Below are 17,014 nucleotides of genomic sequence, written 5' to 3' on the forward strand. Positions count from 1 at the left end.
ATATGGCATGTTGGCAAGCGATGAAACTCGCTGCGTTTCCCCGTCACTCGTCGGAAGAGAAATGTGTGTTCAGGCATAGAGTTTCTGGAAACAAATTTATTATTTGCAAAGCCGAGTACGAACAGGAGTTTGTTTTCGCGTATCTTATTTGTCCTCCTCGAAAGCTTACTCGAGACTGTCCTCATGATTGACCCGTAAAGACCAAACTATCCTACCAATTATCTTTAGATATTCCGGACAAACTCAACCACCGCACTCAAAACAAGCATATAGGATTTGGTAAAAGCGTCAGACGAAATTAGGAGCACCCGCCTCTGGCGCAGCTGGAAACTGATTCAACACTTGCCAGACAGTATCATCTCCCCATCCTCCCCCAAACAGCCACATTGAATCATCTACCTGATCATCCGTCAACGGTAAAGGAAGCATCTCCAGACCAGGCCCCGCCGTAAGGTCATTGTATACCAGATCACCAGTTGGAAAGAAAGGTGCCATCGTGTTCATGTCATCCGCCGATGGGAGCATCCACGTCGAATCCGTAGTCATCAGTCCCGAAAAGTCGCCACTTCCCAGCGTTGAGTTGCCTGGCGTAGATCCCACAGCTGTCTTGCTTGACCCTGCCGTAGAGCCTTCGGTCAGAGATGGCACTGAACCATCTCTAGCCTTCGACATGGCTCTTTTGAACCGGGCAACGATGGCTCTCAATACACCCTGAGCAGACTTGGCCAGCGGATTACGCTCCTGGATCGCGGAGAAGCGTTCAATAGTCCACTGGAAGTGCTCCATCGTCTTGTCTGTGTACTCTGCATGCTCTCGAGGAAACAGGATATATACGGATGCAAGCAATACGATGGCATCAAAACTTGCAAAGAAAAGCATAAAGTTTCTCCACGAGTCTGGCGCAAGTCCTTCAAACGTCATTTTCTGGATCTCGAGCGTTTTGAGACTTGCATGAATGGCTTCCGCCCTGCTCTCCGCGCGATTGAAGATGAATGGTCGATGAAGAGCCATCTTGCTGAACCCGTGTAAGCTTGCAAAATAGTATCTGTTTGCCGTATACCAGTGTGCCTCAGGGAGGTGATCCCATCGTGTGTCTGGATTATCCATACGGAAGGAAGATGGGATCGTCTTGTCTAGATCCTGTATACTCTGATGAATTTTATCAATCTTTTCGGAATCCAAAGGATATGAGCCCCGGACCTCGAGATTCTGGATAGCTCGCAAAGGCTTGCAGAGCTGGTAATTCCACAGGAGTCGTGTTATGGGTGTAGGGTGATCATCCTCCCCTCGAGGAACGACTGGTGTTTTATTACGGTTCTGAGGTATGGGCGCATCGACTGGAGGTGTGGGAAGAGTCTGGTTCCAGTCAACCGTTCCCGGGCGCCCGAGGATCATGGCGCAGTTCAAGTCCCAGATAGCAAGTAGTAGGTAGATCCTTCGTCTCCTCTGGATCAGCCATTGGTTTTCCAAGATACTTTCCACACTTGAATCCGCGGCTTTAGGATCCAGGCTGTCGCGATGCATCCCCAGGTCCTGAGCGTCGCGGATTGCTACAGATATTGTATGCCACTGATCAAAACTTTAGTCGTCGTTCTTGGCAAACTCCCAAGTGATACTTACTGCATCAGTCACCTTGGCTGTAAACTTATGAAACGATGCCCGGAGAAATTGTGCTTGAACTGTCGCCAACGAAAGGTGCTTCTTCCCCAAAAGATCGACAACTTCCTGTCCCGACTCGCTGTATTCAATAGCCAGATCCTCAAAGCTCATACCGCCTGCAAATTTGAGCGAGTCGAATGTTGGATCAGATCGCTCTGGTAGTAGGAGTAGCGCGGTTGCGATGATCTGAAAAACAACAGCTGGAAATGCTTGCAGCTCAGGGTTCAATCCGCGAGGACCAATGTCTGAGAAGATTGAGAATGGTAGCGAATTCCATTCCTGTAGCTGAGTATAGAATATGTCAGGATCAATAGCATAGTACTGCCAGTTAAAGCTGTGTAGATACATTTCTACCAGTTTGTCAATGTAATCCCTGGCTGGCAATTGGCGAATGATGGCTTTGTACTTCTCTCTCAAAGCAAGCTCTTTGCCATGCGATCCAGAGTTTGAATCTTGAGACTTGGCATATAAATCTGCAGCGCTCTCTTCGCCGTCGGTGAGCGTTTCGATACGCTTAAGAATGCCCATAGTAGATGCACCATTATGGGCGTATCCCCAATCAGCAGCCTTGGACGACAAGGGCTCGTTTGGCCCATTATCAAGCGAGTCGCTAGACCCGGACGGTGAATGCTCAGTCTTCTTTAATGGAGCTGTTGATAGACCAGGTGAAGTTTCCGTGGTTTGATGGCCATGTTGGCTCTGCTTAGCTGTTGGTGCGCCTGTCTCGTAAACACACCCCGACTCTTTATTCCGAGACTTGCAATTCCCACATGGTAATTCACGGTCACACTGTATAATTTGTTAGTTTCGAAATCTTATTTCTGAATCGAATAACTTAGTTTCGGTATTTCAAGAGCTACGAACCCGCTGCTTTCGTCGATGACATTCAGTGCACGATATGACAATTCGTCTTCTCTTCTTCAGACGAGGACCATCGTCAGTTGTGGATGCTGTCATGATGATCCCGGAAATAGTATGGAGATAATCAAGAGTCCGCGCAGGATATCAGTAGCGTATAGATCAAGTACCAGACTATAAAGAGATTGAATTTCGATGTTGAGTATGAGAGGTATTGATGTGGGTGTTCCTCAAAGTCTAATAGCTCTGATTCACGCAGCCTCGTCACGAAAGATGGGCTCTTAGAGCAACCTTAATCTCACACAATAGGGTTGTGTAAGGTTTCGGTTACTCTATTTGAGCAAACATCAAAGTAATCGTATGAGTATGAGTATGAGAGGTATGATATTGATCAATGTCTTGGAAGTCGAGAAGGTCAGCTTTCGATTCCCTTAAGTCCGAGCTTCCAAGGAATAGGATCACTTCCTATGGTGGGGTTGCATGTACCCAATCTGGATTTCAGCCCTGCCACGCCTTCATGCCTGTGCCTCTTAAAAAGATCGGCACCATTGAAGAAAGAGGCCACGGATATAAGGGATCAGCCAAGCATGTTGAAACGTCGTTGATACGGGTGGTGTTGTTGAAAGGCTCTAGGGCTTAAATGATATATGCCGTGTCTTATTTAATACTGAACCCCGTTGAATCATGATGCTCGGGTATCATTAACGTGGGCGACAATGTGGAAACCAGGCTTATGCAGTTGGACGGAAGCATAGTGCTTATGATGTCCCAAATTCAGGGATCAGATTCTTATTGTTCTTGTGGGTGAGTTATTTCCATGGCTGCTCCCACACAGTCATGATAAAGGTACTGCATTCATGTCAGACCCCCGCTAGATGTCTCAATAACTCCAGTCCAGCATGTCTACCGCGCCAAAAAAGAAAAAAAAACGAAAAGGCCAACCCGACTTTTACACAGAACCCTCCCTCAACGAACGCGTTCTGTGTAAGCCTTCCATGCTGCGGATCGGTATCGCTCAGCCTCCTCCTCGGGGTCGCTCGCCTTGATAATTCCACGTCCGACAATGGCAATATCAGCACCTGCAATACCAACAATCTTCTGCGGTGTGTTGTATTGCTGACCCTTGCCATCCCCCTTGATAGCCTCGTTCTCATCCGCACCCTCGGGAGGCAATTGGCAGCCAGGGGTCATGTGGATGAAATCATCGTCAGGTTGTGTGTTGAGACACTCCTGTGAAATGAAACCCATAACAAAGCTCTTGTGTTCCCGCGCGGCCTCTACGCAAGCTTGTGTGTATTCCTTGTTCATGAAGTTGCCTTCGCTTGACATTTGTGCTAGGATAAGCAGACCTCTCTCGATAGGTGTCTCGTCGATACCGGCGAATACTGTTTCGTCGCCCTCAGGGATCGTCTTGACGAGGCGTGGTGAGTCGGCCGACTCGTATTGCTGGGTGACGGTAGTGGTAGAGACGATGCTGCCTTTGCGTCCGTTGTCGCGGCCAAGTTCTGGTGCGCTCTTTTGGTTCTCGCCATCTGAGCGCTCGCTGTCCTCGTCTAGTTGACTGGCAGTAGGGGTTCCAATGCTGATAGATGTCTTGACCTCATAGTGGTATCGCTCCAGCCATCGGTTGGCGGCGTGAGCCAAAGACGTAACAGAAGCCTTTCCAGGGACCATGTTCACATTGACAATGTGTGCCCACTCGATAATGCGGGCAGCACCACTGGTGTACTGCAGCTCGACCGTGTTGCCAATGTCACCAAACTTGCGATCCTCAAAGATGAGGAAACCGTGCTTGCGGGCTAGCGATGCGAGCTTGGCACCGGTTCCTGTTCGGGGGTCGAAATCCCAGCCAGCCACCATGTCATAATGAGTCTTGAGGACGACGATAGAGGGGCCGATCTTGTCAGCGAAGTAGAGGAGCTCGCGGGCGGTTGCGACATCGGCGCTGAGACAAAGGTTCGAGGCCTTGAGGTCCATAAGCTTGTAGAGATGTCGGCTAAGAGGATGAGAGGCTGTCTCAGCTCGACTGGCGAAAGTCGCCTTGAGGGACGGATGCGATGACATTGTGTTGTAGTTTGAAGATCAAATCAGACGAATATGGCCAATACCAAAGATGGCTGCACGATGGTGATGATATGTAGACCTCAGAGTCGCAAGAAATCCCGCTATCTCGATACTCGTTCTCGATCAATCCGCACAGAGTTTCTCAACAGATGAACTGGCGCAAGTGGCGGTTTGATGGAGGGGAAGCTGGGGAAAATTGAAAAAACGGAGCCAAGAGCCTCGAGTAGGAACGAGGGGTGAAGATCCTATTAGCTTAGCCCGAATGGGTCTTGACGGGTTTTATCTTCCGGTGTAAAGGAGGAGGACGGAGGAGTATGTGACTGATGGTGTAGAGAACGAACAATACTCTGGGAGAGAAGAAGAGTATAAGAGATGGTAAACAAATAAATAAAAGAGGCGGGAGAGGAGGTGAACAAGGTCAAGTACCGGTAAGCGTTTGGCGAGGCGAAAAGATAGATACAGTTACTTGGGTCAGGGAAGGTCCAGGTCCAGGTCCAGCCAGGTCCAGGTAAAAAAGTGAAAAGTGACGATCCACAGCCCGACCGACTTGTCTCTGTGAGGCGACAACCGACAAGACAAGGCTACTGCAGGCAGGGGCCCTGAGATTGATTGGGACAGGGCAAGATGTTAGTATTCTACGACAGGGACCTTTAGTGGCTGCCGAGGTGTGTATACCGAATAGTTTAGCTTCCTTTGCAAGCGAAAAGGCTACTGCCGTACTAGATAGAAAGAAGCTAAGGTATTTAAGGCTCGAGGCTTAAATCCAGGGCAAGAGAAGAGAGAAAAAGACAAGGTCTACCTACCTAGGTAATTGGAGTATTGTTTGTTCTTTTAACCGTGGTAGGTGGTACTAACAGCACGATATAAAAGACAAACACACCGCATATATGAGAAACTGGCATGGATAATTTATGACAGAATACTGAGGAAAGAGACAAAAACTTGATTCTGGATTATTCTACTTTGGCCAGTGATCGGAGGATGAATGAAATGGACGACGATCTTCAAGAGCGGATGACCTGAGCCACTACGGCTACTGTAGGTGCTATATAACAAACCGTCCACTAACCTGGTCAATCGATTTGACGAGTAAATATGTGTTTTATTAAGAAACTCGGAATTGATCCGATATGTTTACTTGACACCACCACTTTGTGTATCGATCCACGTTGTAAGCATGTTCACCTCCTGATACTCGTCTCAGTCAAGCCAGCATCAAAAGACCGGCACACAAACAGCACAGACTCTCTAGGAAGCATTGTTTCCCCTTAGCCCTAAGGCCTCCTGTCTATTTTCGCAATGTCTAAGCCCCATAGATCCATTTTACCATCAGTACATAGTGACAGTGACGTGGGCATCGTGGGGGGCACTAAGACAGAGCTGAGGGGCCGATTCAAGACAATGCGAGAAGTGAAAGTGACAAGGTGCTTAGACTGAAAGCTTGGGTCAACAAAATCGGACGATTTTTGAATGTTTGTCCCAATATATCGACTTCTATCGAGACTTGGACAGTGCCGAGAGGTCTTGGCTTTTAGCTGCACCTAAACCCGACGATCAGGGATCAGACCAAAAATTGAGGATCATTGCTAACATGGGCTTAAATGATCTGTCCAACTTCAGCCCAGAGGCAGGACGCTTTTAATGCCAAAACGGATATGGCACGGCACTATGCGAACTATAGTACTTCACTAGCCCTCTTGTTAACCTCTTCCACCATCAATAAGTGCAGATGAATGTCAGCGTTCTGCTTACAACGGGCCCATTCCCACTCCCATATCCACAAAGGCGGGCTTAACCAGTTGCCGAGCTCAAGGAACTTTAGGTCTACTACCACGCTGTGTTGGTGAGAGATTCCAATCATCTAGCTTTGTTACACGGCATTCAAACTATTGCCGCAAACAACCGTGTCCGCGGACAACGAGCGGGTGCTACACGTACAGCCCGGAGGAAAGGCGAGCTGAGCTAATGAGGCAAGGAATCAACAACTGACCTGGAATTGCAGTATACAGCTCCGCTAAGCCTACATGTATGAATCTACAACAGGCTGGCCGTCTCGAAATACGTTGCCTAAAGTCGGCTCGTAATCAAGACGTTACAACGGCAAGACGGTGGAGTAAAAGAGCATATTTTTGGGTTTGGTACCTGTTGTGTACATGTATCTCAACTTCTCAACTGACTGTTGTCTGATAATCATCCGACAGGCAGACAGGCAGACAGGCAGGTAGCACATTGACTAACCCGTGGCAATAGCACTTATTTCTCGGGCCAGTGGGTATAATCTTCAAAACGTGTACTCTGTATAGCATGCATTATATGTTGGAAACTTCTATCCTACAACGGGTCAATCGGCAATGAGATGATCATGCCGTGACAATACTTGACTACCCATGCAAGGCACCACCGTTTCCTCCGACTACCACCACCTACTAAGATATCGGTGAACAATATGTAGTTATATAAAACTATGGCGGCATTTATGGCTTTTGTTAAGATATCCTAGTGATACCAAACAGGTGACTACCACCTCTACCTTCCTCAGATTCACTAGCAACTGCATCAAGCTCAAGATCAAGCTCGGGCTTTTACTTTTGACCGTCCCGGATCGTCGCCAGGGTCTTGCGTTCTGTAAGCAGCCATTCCCTTGCTTGTAGCCTTAGTCCGCTCTACCAGGGACCCTGTTAGACCAAGCCTGTATTCCAGGCATTATCTCAAGTATTGAGAATACTGACAGATTTATGCACAAGCTTGTGATGCTAAGAATGCCTACTACTGTCTATTGCTTGTCCAAATTACTGACCTTCATTAATCGGATTCTCGGACTTCCGTCATGCCTAAGGCAACTACAAACGAAAGATGTGTAAGTGAACCCTTGCTGCTGCTACATCACACTTGAACGCAGGCACTCAAAGCCCTTTGACCTAAAGCAGAAACCCAAAAAGCAAATGCAAGGGTCTCATCTACCTACTAACTCGTTTGGCGTCTCGGCTATGCCGCAGGACCCTCTCCACTCTCCGGCACTCCCGTACAGCATACTCGGACAACTTTATTGACTACATCGGACAGCTTTCCGAATCCTACGGAGTAGATACGGATTACTGTATATCTGTGGTTATCCGTTTCTGCCATCATACCACTATTAACTTCAACTGAAGCTTTGAGACTTTGACGATACTCGTCACAAGTCATCCATCTAATATCATAAACACTCTCGTCCAACCACCTAACTTCGGCCGGCACTCTAGTGACATATCGGATTCACATTAAATGCCGGTGACCATCTTGGCTATTTTGAAACTTAAACTCTCGCAGGCTAAATCTAGGCCTCCGCCACAATTAGGCAATATGCATCGTACATTGAGTTTGCTTAGCTTAATAGATTGGCCATGTTGCTTGCCAGGTCATTGTCAACAACCAGCCGTGGACAACGGAGGCTAGATCTGGAATATGGTATCTTCAATGAACCGCAGCGGTCCGCAGGACATTAAGAGTGGCTTCTTATAGGGTTCACCTGGGTCTCTCATGACGTGTTATAGTGAAACCCCGCATACACGAGAGAAGAAACCAAGTTGCAATGGCTGAACAGGCATATATCTAGCGGCGGCAAGGATAATAAATAAGCAAGGTCAAAGTCCAGCCAGAATTACATTAAACCGTGTGGTGTTTAAAGTCGGCTTTCGTTTCAAGGTCAACTTCCGACTGTTCATGGTGCACCAAGGTCGGAGAATTGCCAAAACAGAGATGCATATTGAAAGTACTCTGTAGGATGATGATAATCCTCAAGAGATAGTGATTTCGCTTTAAATGGGCCAAGTCGTCTCAGATAAAATACATTTCTGAGACTATCCCTGCTACCACATCATGGCCCATCCATATGCAAATATGTACGTATTCTTTGATGAAACCCTTCCCCAAACTTGCTTCAGCTTGATACAGGGTTTTACAATTCTTGTACGGGATTAAGCAACTCCAACCTTCTACTGCGTTATGCTACTCTGTAGGTAGTCCGTGCTGTGATGTGCCATACCATGACCCTGAGCTGTCATGATAACCTTAACCTTTCCGTGGTGCCCATCATAGTTAACACTTAGCCGCTTACACATCCTTTACCAGATGATTTGTCCTGCAATGTCTGTTCTGGGGCATTACCTCCCAAGGTGTAGGGGCTAGCTTCGTACACTGGAGATCTTATTCATTGGTAATAGAAGTCATGATACGCGTCACCAGAGCATGTGCTGCCAATTTACCAAGCCGAGGCTAACTTCCTTCTCTGGCACATACCCGACATTGCAATAGTCTTGATTCTTGGAATTGCCAGAGGTAAATCATACGTCTTGGGCGTTGTTCTCTGGTAGATTTGCAAGGAAACCGGTCTTGAAAGTGGGGTCCATCCCTCTTTCCATTTCCTAGGATATGGATGCTGACAATTTACCATGAGCGGATATCATTTCAGGGGGCAGGTGTCAATTTGAGAAGCTCTTGGCCTTGTCAAAGCGGACAAATGGCACATCTTGTCCATCAATTAACACGTAGCCAAGCTCTCAACGGGCCGTGTAGCGTGTCCGAACCTACCGAGAAACCCCCTGTAATTCACTTGGCGGGACCATCTCATCCAAAGAAATGGGAAAGGGAGCCTCTAAACCTGACTTGCGCCTACCTAAGCTTACTGCCTTCTGCCGTCATCACACTCGATGTAATTAACTTAACACTTTGCTTTATCCACAACGTGAAGCTCCCTATTTACGGGTTTCTCTTTTTTTTACCCTCCTCCTCCTTCACATCCACTCCTTTTCGACATCAACGGTTCTTCATTCGAGAATCCCTCTTCTTTGTCATCCCTTTCTCCGACCCCGACTACCTGACTTGAATGCAGCTTCAACAGCGCCAGTGATCCCTGCCCCTTTCGCAGAATCTGCCGTTATCTCGATCCAGATCCATACCAGACGATACATGATAAGCCACACCACTTTGGTATCGCGACAACTTGATTGAATCAGAAACTTAATTCATACAAACAACCCTCACCTTCACCTTCACAATGAGCCCAAGAACTCGTCGACAGGCTGCAAAGGCCTCGAATACTTCTTCTGATTCCGAGCCAGAAGTTAGATCCAACGGCAACGGTGTTGCCCATCGCGCTGCGGATGTTTCGGACGATGCCCCTCGCGAGAACATCTTCCTCTTCTACCCCAACATTATTGGTATGATAAGCTCAACCACTCCAAGAAATCCTATCAGAATTGCTAACCAACGTTTTCTAGGATATGCGCGCATCGTTCTCGCCATCGCATCCCTATACTACATGCCCCTCCACCCTCGCACTTGTTCTTTCCTTTACAGTGTGTCATGCCTTCTCGATGCACTTGATGGCTACGCCGCGCGTATCTACGAGCAGTCAACCCGCTTCGGCGCTGTCCTCGACATGGTTACCGATCGCTGTACTACAGCTTGTCTCATCGTCTTCCTTTCCTCGGCTTTCCCTCGATGGGCTATTGTTTTCCAGGGTTTGATTGCTCTCGACCTTGCCAGCCACTACATGCACATGTATGCTACTCTTGTAGTTTCGGGTAGTAATGCCAGTCACAAGAGCATTGATGAGAGCAAGAACTGGCTGCTTCGCCTTTACTACACCAACAAGGTATGTACCACTAACACCGTGACACCCAATTGTCATATGCTAACCATCACCAGGGTGTTCTCTTCGCCCTTTGCGCCCTCAACGAACTCTTCTTCATTGCGCTCTACCTTCTCTGCTTCTCGTCTCCTCTTGTCTCGCCGTACCTTATTAAGCCTATCGAGATTGTCGGTGCCGAGCTTCAAGCTGGTGCTCAAGTCAACACCTCGATCCTCGCTCAGATCTTCCCTGATCCTTTCAGCCCCGCTGCTCTCGAGCTTGCTCGTGCCAACAAGATGGACTCTACAGTGCCCTGGATTATTGCTGGTATCAGCTTCCCTTTTATGTTCATGAAGCAATTCATCAACTGCGTTCAGCTTTACAACGCCAGCCAAGGTCTGGCCGAGATTGATTTGAAGACTCGTCGGGAACAGGGCCTTCCTCGCCCCAAGCCTAAGAAGGCTTAAGTTGGACAACCTCATTCTTTCATTAAATTCTATCTGACATCGGGAAACGGTTCGAGTGTTATGACCTCGATTTTTGTCTGCGGGTTCTACTCCAGACCCTACCAACTGTCGATGTATCTGACTTGGAGACATATTATTTATAGTTGTCTGTACGGTCTTGAACTTGCCCTTAACAGAGGGGCATTCACTAGGGTATACTTAGGGTGGGTATTACATGGATTGCTCCTATACTGCATGGCTCGGCGTAAGAGGTGCGGTTTTCAAAGACTCTGACTCCGGAGGGAAGGAGACTTACTGGGTAAAAGTATTGGGAGAAGTGGCATCCTCACAACGATATGGAGGAGCTGCTAGGGGCGATAATCACGGGAATCTTGCTTCACTGGGATTTAGCGGGTGGAACGTATAGACTTCGTTGTTTTTCTCTTTCTTTCTTTTTTTTTTTGTTCTCTGGCCGTCCTTTTTCTTCTTCCCCTTTCGTTGGCCTATATTTTGTTAATAGTAGACGAATGTCGAATACACTCGCTGGAAACGAATATGATTCACTAAATCTGGCTTTACCCTTGTACAATGCTGAATGAACTCTCTTAATTCATAGACGTAAAATCTACTAATATACCTAAATAAGCGAGATAGTGAGGTATCTATTCAAATGGTTGCTGAGCTTATGTGATTATGTGAGAAGCATGATGTTTCTGAACGGATTGAATAACCTTGTCTTAACGATGTAATAGTACCCATCGTCAATTTTTTATAATACCAAGGCTATGGCATTTATAAGATATTCAATAAATTATTTCCGCATTTAATTGTTTTCTTTTCTATGTGAATGTATGTCAAATCATCGATATATCTAAGTGCAGGTCACTTTATTTGTCTGCAAGTTACCCCACATTGAGGCTCATCCTACATCCATTCTCGACTTCATCAAAGTGCCACCTTCCACGTCCCACTTGTACCCCATATCTCTCTCTACCTACCTCGACCTTCACCAACCCGAGTCCATTGACCTCAATTATCATTTCATAAGGGGGACTTGGTTTTCATCGCATATAAAGCCATCACCGTGTGTATCATAGGGCCTCGATTAAATCTTCCTCCCATTTCTTACCCCTCCTCCTTCGATCTATCAAAACCGCAAAAATGTCCCACCCAAGAATAGAAGAGGTCTCGGACAGCGACTTCGACTCTGACCCAGCCGAGGCCGACATCGATGACTTTGCCGACTCCGATATCATGCGCCGAGTCGAACCCTCATCCGCCTCCAGAACAGCTCCCGCCGCCTTAGCTCCTCCTCACCAGGAACCCGCCATCGTCCCCGCCGATGCTCCCGTCGGAAGCACCATGCCTGCTTCGGCCGATCGCTCTGCCTACGCCGATTTCCAATGCCTCTATCCTGTCTACTTTGACGCCTCGCGGTCTCGCGCCGAGGGTCGTCGTGTGGGCGCTGAATTGGCCGTCAAGGACCCTCTTGCGCGGGAGATCGCAAATGCCTGCTCGCGACTACGACTACCAACGTTGTTTGAGCCCGAAAAGGTGCATCCCAAGGACTGGGCCAACCCCGGCCGTGTCAAGGTTGGTCTGAAGAAGTCGTCCGGCCACCCCGTTAAGAACAAGCACCACCTGTATCGCCTCGTCGCCGAGCATCTGCGCGACAACCCCACGACTGAAGACAGCCCCGGTCTGCGTGTTCGCATGGGTGGTCAACTACAGCCCGAGCCCGGAAAGCCCTACCCCAAGCCTGCTGTGCCGCGAGGGTGGAAGATGGGTGAGCTGGTGCCGTACCTGAGCGCTGCCATGACAGGCGGTGGTGTTTCGGAGAACCTGTTCAAGGATATGATGAAGGAGATGCAAGGTGGTGGAGATCCCATGTCAGCTCTTATGGGTGCACAAGCAGGTGGTGGTGGTGGTGGTGAAGAAAGCAGTGGTGGCGGCAAGAAGAAGAAGGATAAGAAGGGAAAGGGAAAGGCATGAGAGAGTGACACTTACGGCATGTAGAAGGGGGAATATGCTACGGTCTGGGACGTTAGAGATACCCAGGGATCCAGCATGATCACATATGAACAAAAAGATGAAATGATTCAAGAATTCAATTGAAAAAAATTCCCCTTTCCTGGGAAATGATTTGACAAAACTTGCTACTATGTGGATTGCTATTCGTTCGCTCTGATACGTACAACATCCATCAAAACTATTGAAACCAATAAATTCACCAACAAAAGGGGTATGTAGTAATTCTATGACCAATTATACAGCCAAACGGCCCTGCAGAGCCTCCCACTCAGAAGAACCCACGATCTGAACCTCGCGTCCCGATCCAGGGACCATCTTTCCATTAGCGCCAGGCAGCTTGATACGCAGACGAGCTGCTGCGGGTGCCCTCTTTCTCTTCTCGGTGTTGGCCGTCTGGCCCTGGAGAGCATGGGCCTTCTTGAGAACCGACTCTTGCCAGGCTCCCCAAGCGGCATAGTCTTCCATCTGCTTGGCAGCATGGTATTGTGGTGTTGATCGAGCAGGCTTCCAAGAAAGCTTGTCTTTAGGCAGGGTGGAGAAGTCGTACATCGATGCTGAAGATACCATCTTGACAAGCTCACCGAGTACATCCTTGCCTTCAGTGGCGATCATGTTTCGGCGCTGCTCAGTGACAGAAGTAGGCTTCTTGAGCGGCTCAGCCAGCCACTCATACTTGTGCTGCTCTGATGTGCGGGCACGGCGGTTATCTTCACGCAAGTATCGGACTGCTGATTGGAGACTCTCGACGTCCTTCTTGAGGGTGTCCATTTCGCGTGCTGTGGCAACGGCACGTTCTTGACCAGCCTTAGCACCAGCAGCATCGGCACCATCAGCGTAAGCACGGCTATCGCTGGCGATCTTCTTCCACTTGTCGCGCTCTGATTCAAGGTTCTTGAGTTCACGGTCTTGCTTCTCGATGTCCTCCTTGAGACCTCCAATTTCTTGACCGGAAGCCTCAAGCTCTTCCTGTAGCTTAGCAATGCGGTCAATGTTGGCCTGAGCGTCACGCATTCTAGACTCGAGGGTCTCGATCTTGAGAACAGCAGTGCTGAGGTGCTCGTCACGCTGGGCGATTGTGCGACGAGCCTCGCTGTGTTCCTCCTTAAGACGGCGGAGCTCCTCTTCGGCGTCAACGGGAATGGTCTTGAGAGCCTTGAGTTCTTGAGACCGCAGTCGCCAGGGAGCAGTAGCAACATCAAATTCTTGGACCTGGTCAAGGTCGGTGGCGAGAGATGCCAGATCCGAGATTTGGGTGGTGACATCCCGCAGCTTGGATAGGTATGTGGAGAAGATATCCGACTCGCTTGAGGTGCACACCGAGAGGACAGTCTTGTGAACAGTAGACTGGACCTCTGTGTATGTGAATGGCTCGGTTCGGCCTTCGTCAGCATGGAACAGGTTGTGGAGGCCAAGACCAATTTGTCGTGCCAGATTAGCAAGCTCCTTGGTCGCCTCACAGCATTCGTCAAAAGCCTCATTAGTATCAGGCAATAAGGACAGAGATCGTGTCCTCAAGTCCTGGAGAGCTCGTACAGCCTTGGCAGCGATGACCTTGGCACCTCGAGTGTTTGTGATAACGGCCTCGGACTTCTTGGAGAAGTGCTGGGCAAGCTCCTCGTCGTCGCCCTCTGCAGGAATCACGCGTTGCACAAGACCTCGAAGGGCATTGAAGGCAACGGCCGCAGAGTCCAGATGGCTCTGCATGACGTTGGCCTTCATGTGGACATCATCCGCATAGTTGGCCAAGCTGTTTGAGATGTGTACCTCTCCAAGATGAGAAAGAAGGGCGATAGTGCGGTGAAGTTCATCAGCGCATGTCTTCTCCTTCAGGTCATCCCGACGCAAACCGTCGATCCAGACGTTGAGAGCGCGCTCAACAGGCTCAAGTTCGTGCAAAGCGTTCTGGTACTTGGAGAATTGCTCGATGGTGCAATGTGTCATGTCGTTGACAAAGCGATCACACATGTTGGACACCCAGACGAGCTTGTCTGAAGCATCGCAACCAGCAAACACATCGTCCTCGTGTCCAGGGTGGGGCTGTCCGTTGAGTCGCTCTCGGATGAAGCTGTTGAGGAGGTTCGCCTTGAAGGCCACACGTCGGAACCGAAGCAGGGAAAGGACGGAATCCTGATCCTCCTTGTAGGTGTCGGGAAGGAAGAGCTTGAGGATCTCCAAGTGCTGCTCGGCTTCCTGGGCTTCCAATCGTCGAAGCTCAAGATCAATTGTCTTGACTTGAGCCTTGGATGCTGAGATCTGCAGCTTCATGTTGAGATCCATCATGGCGCGAGATCGGTCGTTGAGCTTCTCTGACTCGCCCTCAGTGACAGCTTGTGAGGCTCTCATATCATCCAAGTCGCTCTGTAAACTCGTGACCAACTCCCGGAATCGTGAAAGAGTGTACTCCATATCCTCCAGTGCTTCTTCTTGCTGGCCCGCTCGTCGAGCCTGCTCAGTAATGACACTGTCCTTGAAATCCATTTCTTCCTGCATCTCCTTCTCATTCTGCACATGGTTAATCTCCAGCTCATCGTTGATTTCCTTCAGGCTCTCAAGATCGTCAATGACAGCCTTTAGCTCTTCGATCTGCTCTGACATGCTCATGTTTCGCTCTGTCAGATCTTCAATCATGTCTTCAGCACCAAGTGCATTGTCGAGTTGTTGGCGCAGGTCTTCAACAGCAGTCTCCGACTGTTCAAGCTTTTCTCGGCAGACAGAAAATTCCTCCTTCATGGTGTTGAACTCCTTCAGATCATCCTCCAATCCCGAGATTTGGTCTCTTAGTTCCTCTTCGGAGGCCTGAGTAAGGTCGCGCAGTCGTAACAGTGCTTCTCGTAATCGTTCATTTGTTCGTTCCATTTGCAACCAGCCGGTGCTCGCGCGGTCCTCGGGGGTCATTCCTTTGCTGTATTCTTCGTTCTCTTCCTTCAACACTTCGACTTCTAGTTCCATCTCTTCCGCCTTCTCCTTGAGAGCGTCTAATTCAGCTCTCAGAACCTCTGCCGTTTCCTCTGCCATCTCACGATCGAGAGTGGCCAGTTCTAATACGCTCTCATGCTCTTGCTGAAACTCTTCGATAGACTCTAGTCGCATTTCCGCTTCTCTCAGCAGCTTCTTCAACTCAGCATTCTCTTGCTGCTGGGGTTGATACTTTTGTTGCAGTTTTTGTATGACGTTCTCGAATTTGTCCCTCTCATTTTGCACTGTTTCGAGTTGCTTCAACTTGTCCCGATCCTCAGCCCGCTTACGTTCCAAAACCTTTAACTTGGCCTTGAGGTCCTCAATTTCTCGGCTTGCCGCCGTGCTTGCGGCAGGACGTGGCGCACCAGTCGTGCTAGTCGCCGAGGGCTTCCGTGATGTGGGCGGTGTAGATTGTCGCGATGCTGGTCCTGCTGTAAGTTTCTCGAGGGCCTTTGTTCTTGCTTGAACTGGGCTTCTGGGTTGTGGTGAAAGAATGTCTCCATTGTCTTTGGGGGGAGGCGAAATAACATCTTCTCTATCTGAGGAGCCCCTTCGTGCTTGAGAATCGAAAGATGTTCGTCTGGCAGCGGACCCTGGACGTGACGGTGCCGTCAACGACATGCGACTGCTAGTGGTCCTTGGCGGCGCTGCACCAGGTCTCGATATCGTTGAAGATGTAGATGGTTGTCTCGTTGTTCGAGCGATAGGTGGTGGAGGGCCCATAGATGTGCGACCTCCTCCAACTGAAGCGCGCGGCTTCGCTCCTACAGATGGGGCACGCGCGCCCGAGGGCGTTCCTGTCCGAGAGATGGAAGTACTCGAGGTACCACTCAGTTGCTTCGTAGGAGACTTTGTGGGGGACTTGGCGAATGTTAGCATTCAACTGAACAAGTATACAGCGGAACCTACCCTTGTGAGACTCGCCGGCCGGGCCGCCCTAGGGACCGGACTCGGACTGGGAGCGTTCAGGCTCTTTCTCCTACCCAAGCCTGCATCTCCCGCCGCGCTTGACGCCCTTCCCGAAGCTGGGTTGTAGCTACTCGGCCTCGAGGGTTTTCGAGCTGGTGGTTTCGGTGTTGGGGCTTGCGCTATAATAGTGGCCATCACAGGTTTGACAAACATGCCATAGCCCATAGGGCAATCAAAGTAACGCTCTCCCTGAACGCTGCCATCATTTTTGCCCGTCTTCTCCTCCAATTCGACGCCTATCCACTCGCCGACCTGAAAGTGTGTAGCTCCAGCGAAGCGGACAATGGCTTTGCGGCCATCGTTGAGCTGGACGGTCTGCCCAGGCTTGAAATCTGGCATTATGATATATTGTCGAAATCGTGGGGCATCGTGCCGGCGCCGCTATTATAAAGTTCTTGTCGCGATGTCGTTGAGCTTG

At 49.3% G+C, this 17,014-nt stretch overlaps 5 protein-coding genes across 5 annotated transcripts; 2 read left to right on the forward strand and 3 right to left on the reverse strand.

Annotated features, from left to right (window-relative positions):
* Nucleotides 1-288: 288 nt before the first annotated feature.
* Nucleotides 289-2,616, reverse strand: FSST1_011217 (humps family-domain-containing protein; the record flags this gene model as incomplete). Its single annotated transcript, XM_083234327.1, has 3 exons — nt 289-1,569; nt 1,621-2,448; nt 2,524-2,616. The coding sequence occupies 3 exons, from the start codon at nt 2,614-2,616 to the stop codon at nt 289-291; spliced, it is 2,202 nt and encodes a 733-aa protein (XP_083080913.1).
* Nucleotides 2,617-3,483: 867 nt separating this feature from the next.
* Nucleotides 3,484-4,581, reverse strand: FSST1_011218 (orotidine 5'-phosphate decarboxylase; the record flags this gene model as incomplete). The annotated part of the gene is made up of 1 exon (XM_083234328.1): nt 3,484-4,581. The coding sequence occupies one exon, from the start codon at nt 4,579-4,581 to the stop codon at nt 3,484-3,486; it is 1,098 nt and encodes a 365-aa protein (XP_083080914.1).
* A 5,035-nt stretch (nt 4,582-9,616) lies between these two features.
* On the forward strand, nt 9,617-10,659 carry FSST1_011219 (CDP-diacylglycerol--inositol 3-phosphatidyltransferase; the record flags this gene model as incomplete). The annotated part of the gene is made up of 3 exons (XM_083234329.1): nt 9,617-9,779; nt 9,840-10,216; nt 10,270-10,659. 3 exons carry the CDS (start codon nt 9,617-9,619, stop codon nt 10,657-10,659), a joined length of 930 nt encoding a protein of 309 aa, XP_083080915.1.
* Nucleotides 10,660-11,799: 1,140 nt separating this feature from the next.
* FSST1_011220 (RNA-binding signal recognition particle subunit SEC65) lies at nt 11,800-12,630 on the forward strand (the record flags this gene model as incomplete). The annotated part of the gene is made up of 1 exon (XM_083234330.1): nt 11,800-12,630. The coding sequence occupies one exon, from the start codon at nt 11,800-11,802 to the stop codon at nt 12,628-12,630; it is 831 nt and encodes a 276-aa protein (XP_083080916.1).
* A 273-nt stretch (nt 12,631-12,903) lies between these two features.
* Nucleotides 12,904-16,935, reverse strand: FSST1_011221 (dynein associated protein-domain-containing protein; the record flags this gene model as incomplete). Its single annotated transcript, XM_083234331.1, has 2 exons — nt 12,904-16,488; nt 16,537-16,935. The coding sequence occupies 2 exons, from the start codon at nt 16,933-16,935 to the stop codon at nt 12,904-12,906; spliced, it is 3,984 nt and encodes a 1,327-aa protein (XP_083080917.1).
* Between the last annotated feature and the right edge of the window lie 79 nt (nt 16,936-17,014).

This window comes from Fusarium sambucinum, chromosome III (assembly GCF_050947815.1).
Source record: "Fusarium sambucinum isolate potato_lamoka chromosome III, whole genome shotgun sequence".
NCBI lineage: Eukaryota > Fungi > Ascomycota > Sordariomycetes > Hypocreales > Nectriaceae > Fusarium > Fusarium sambucinum.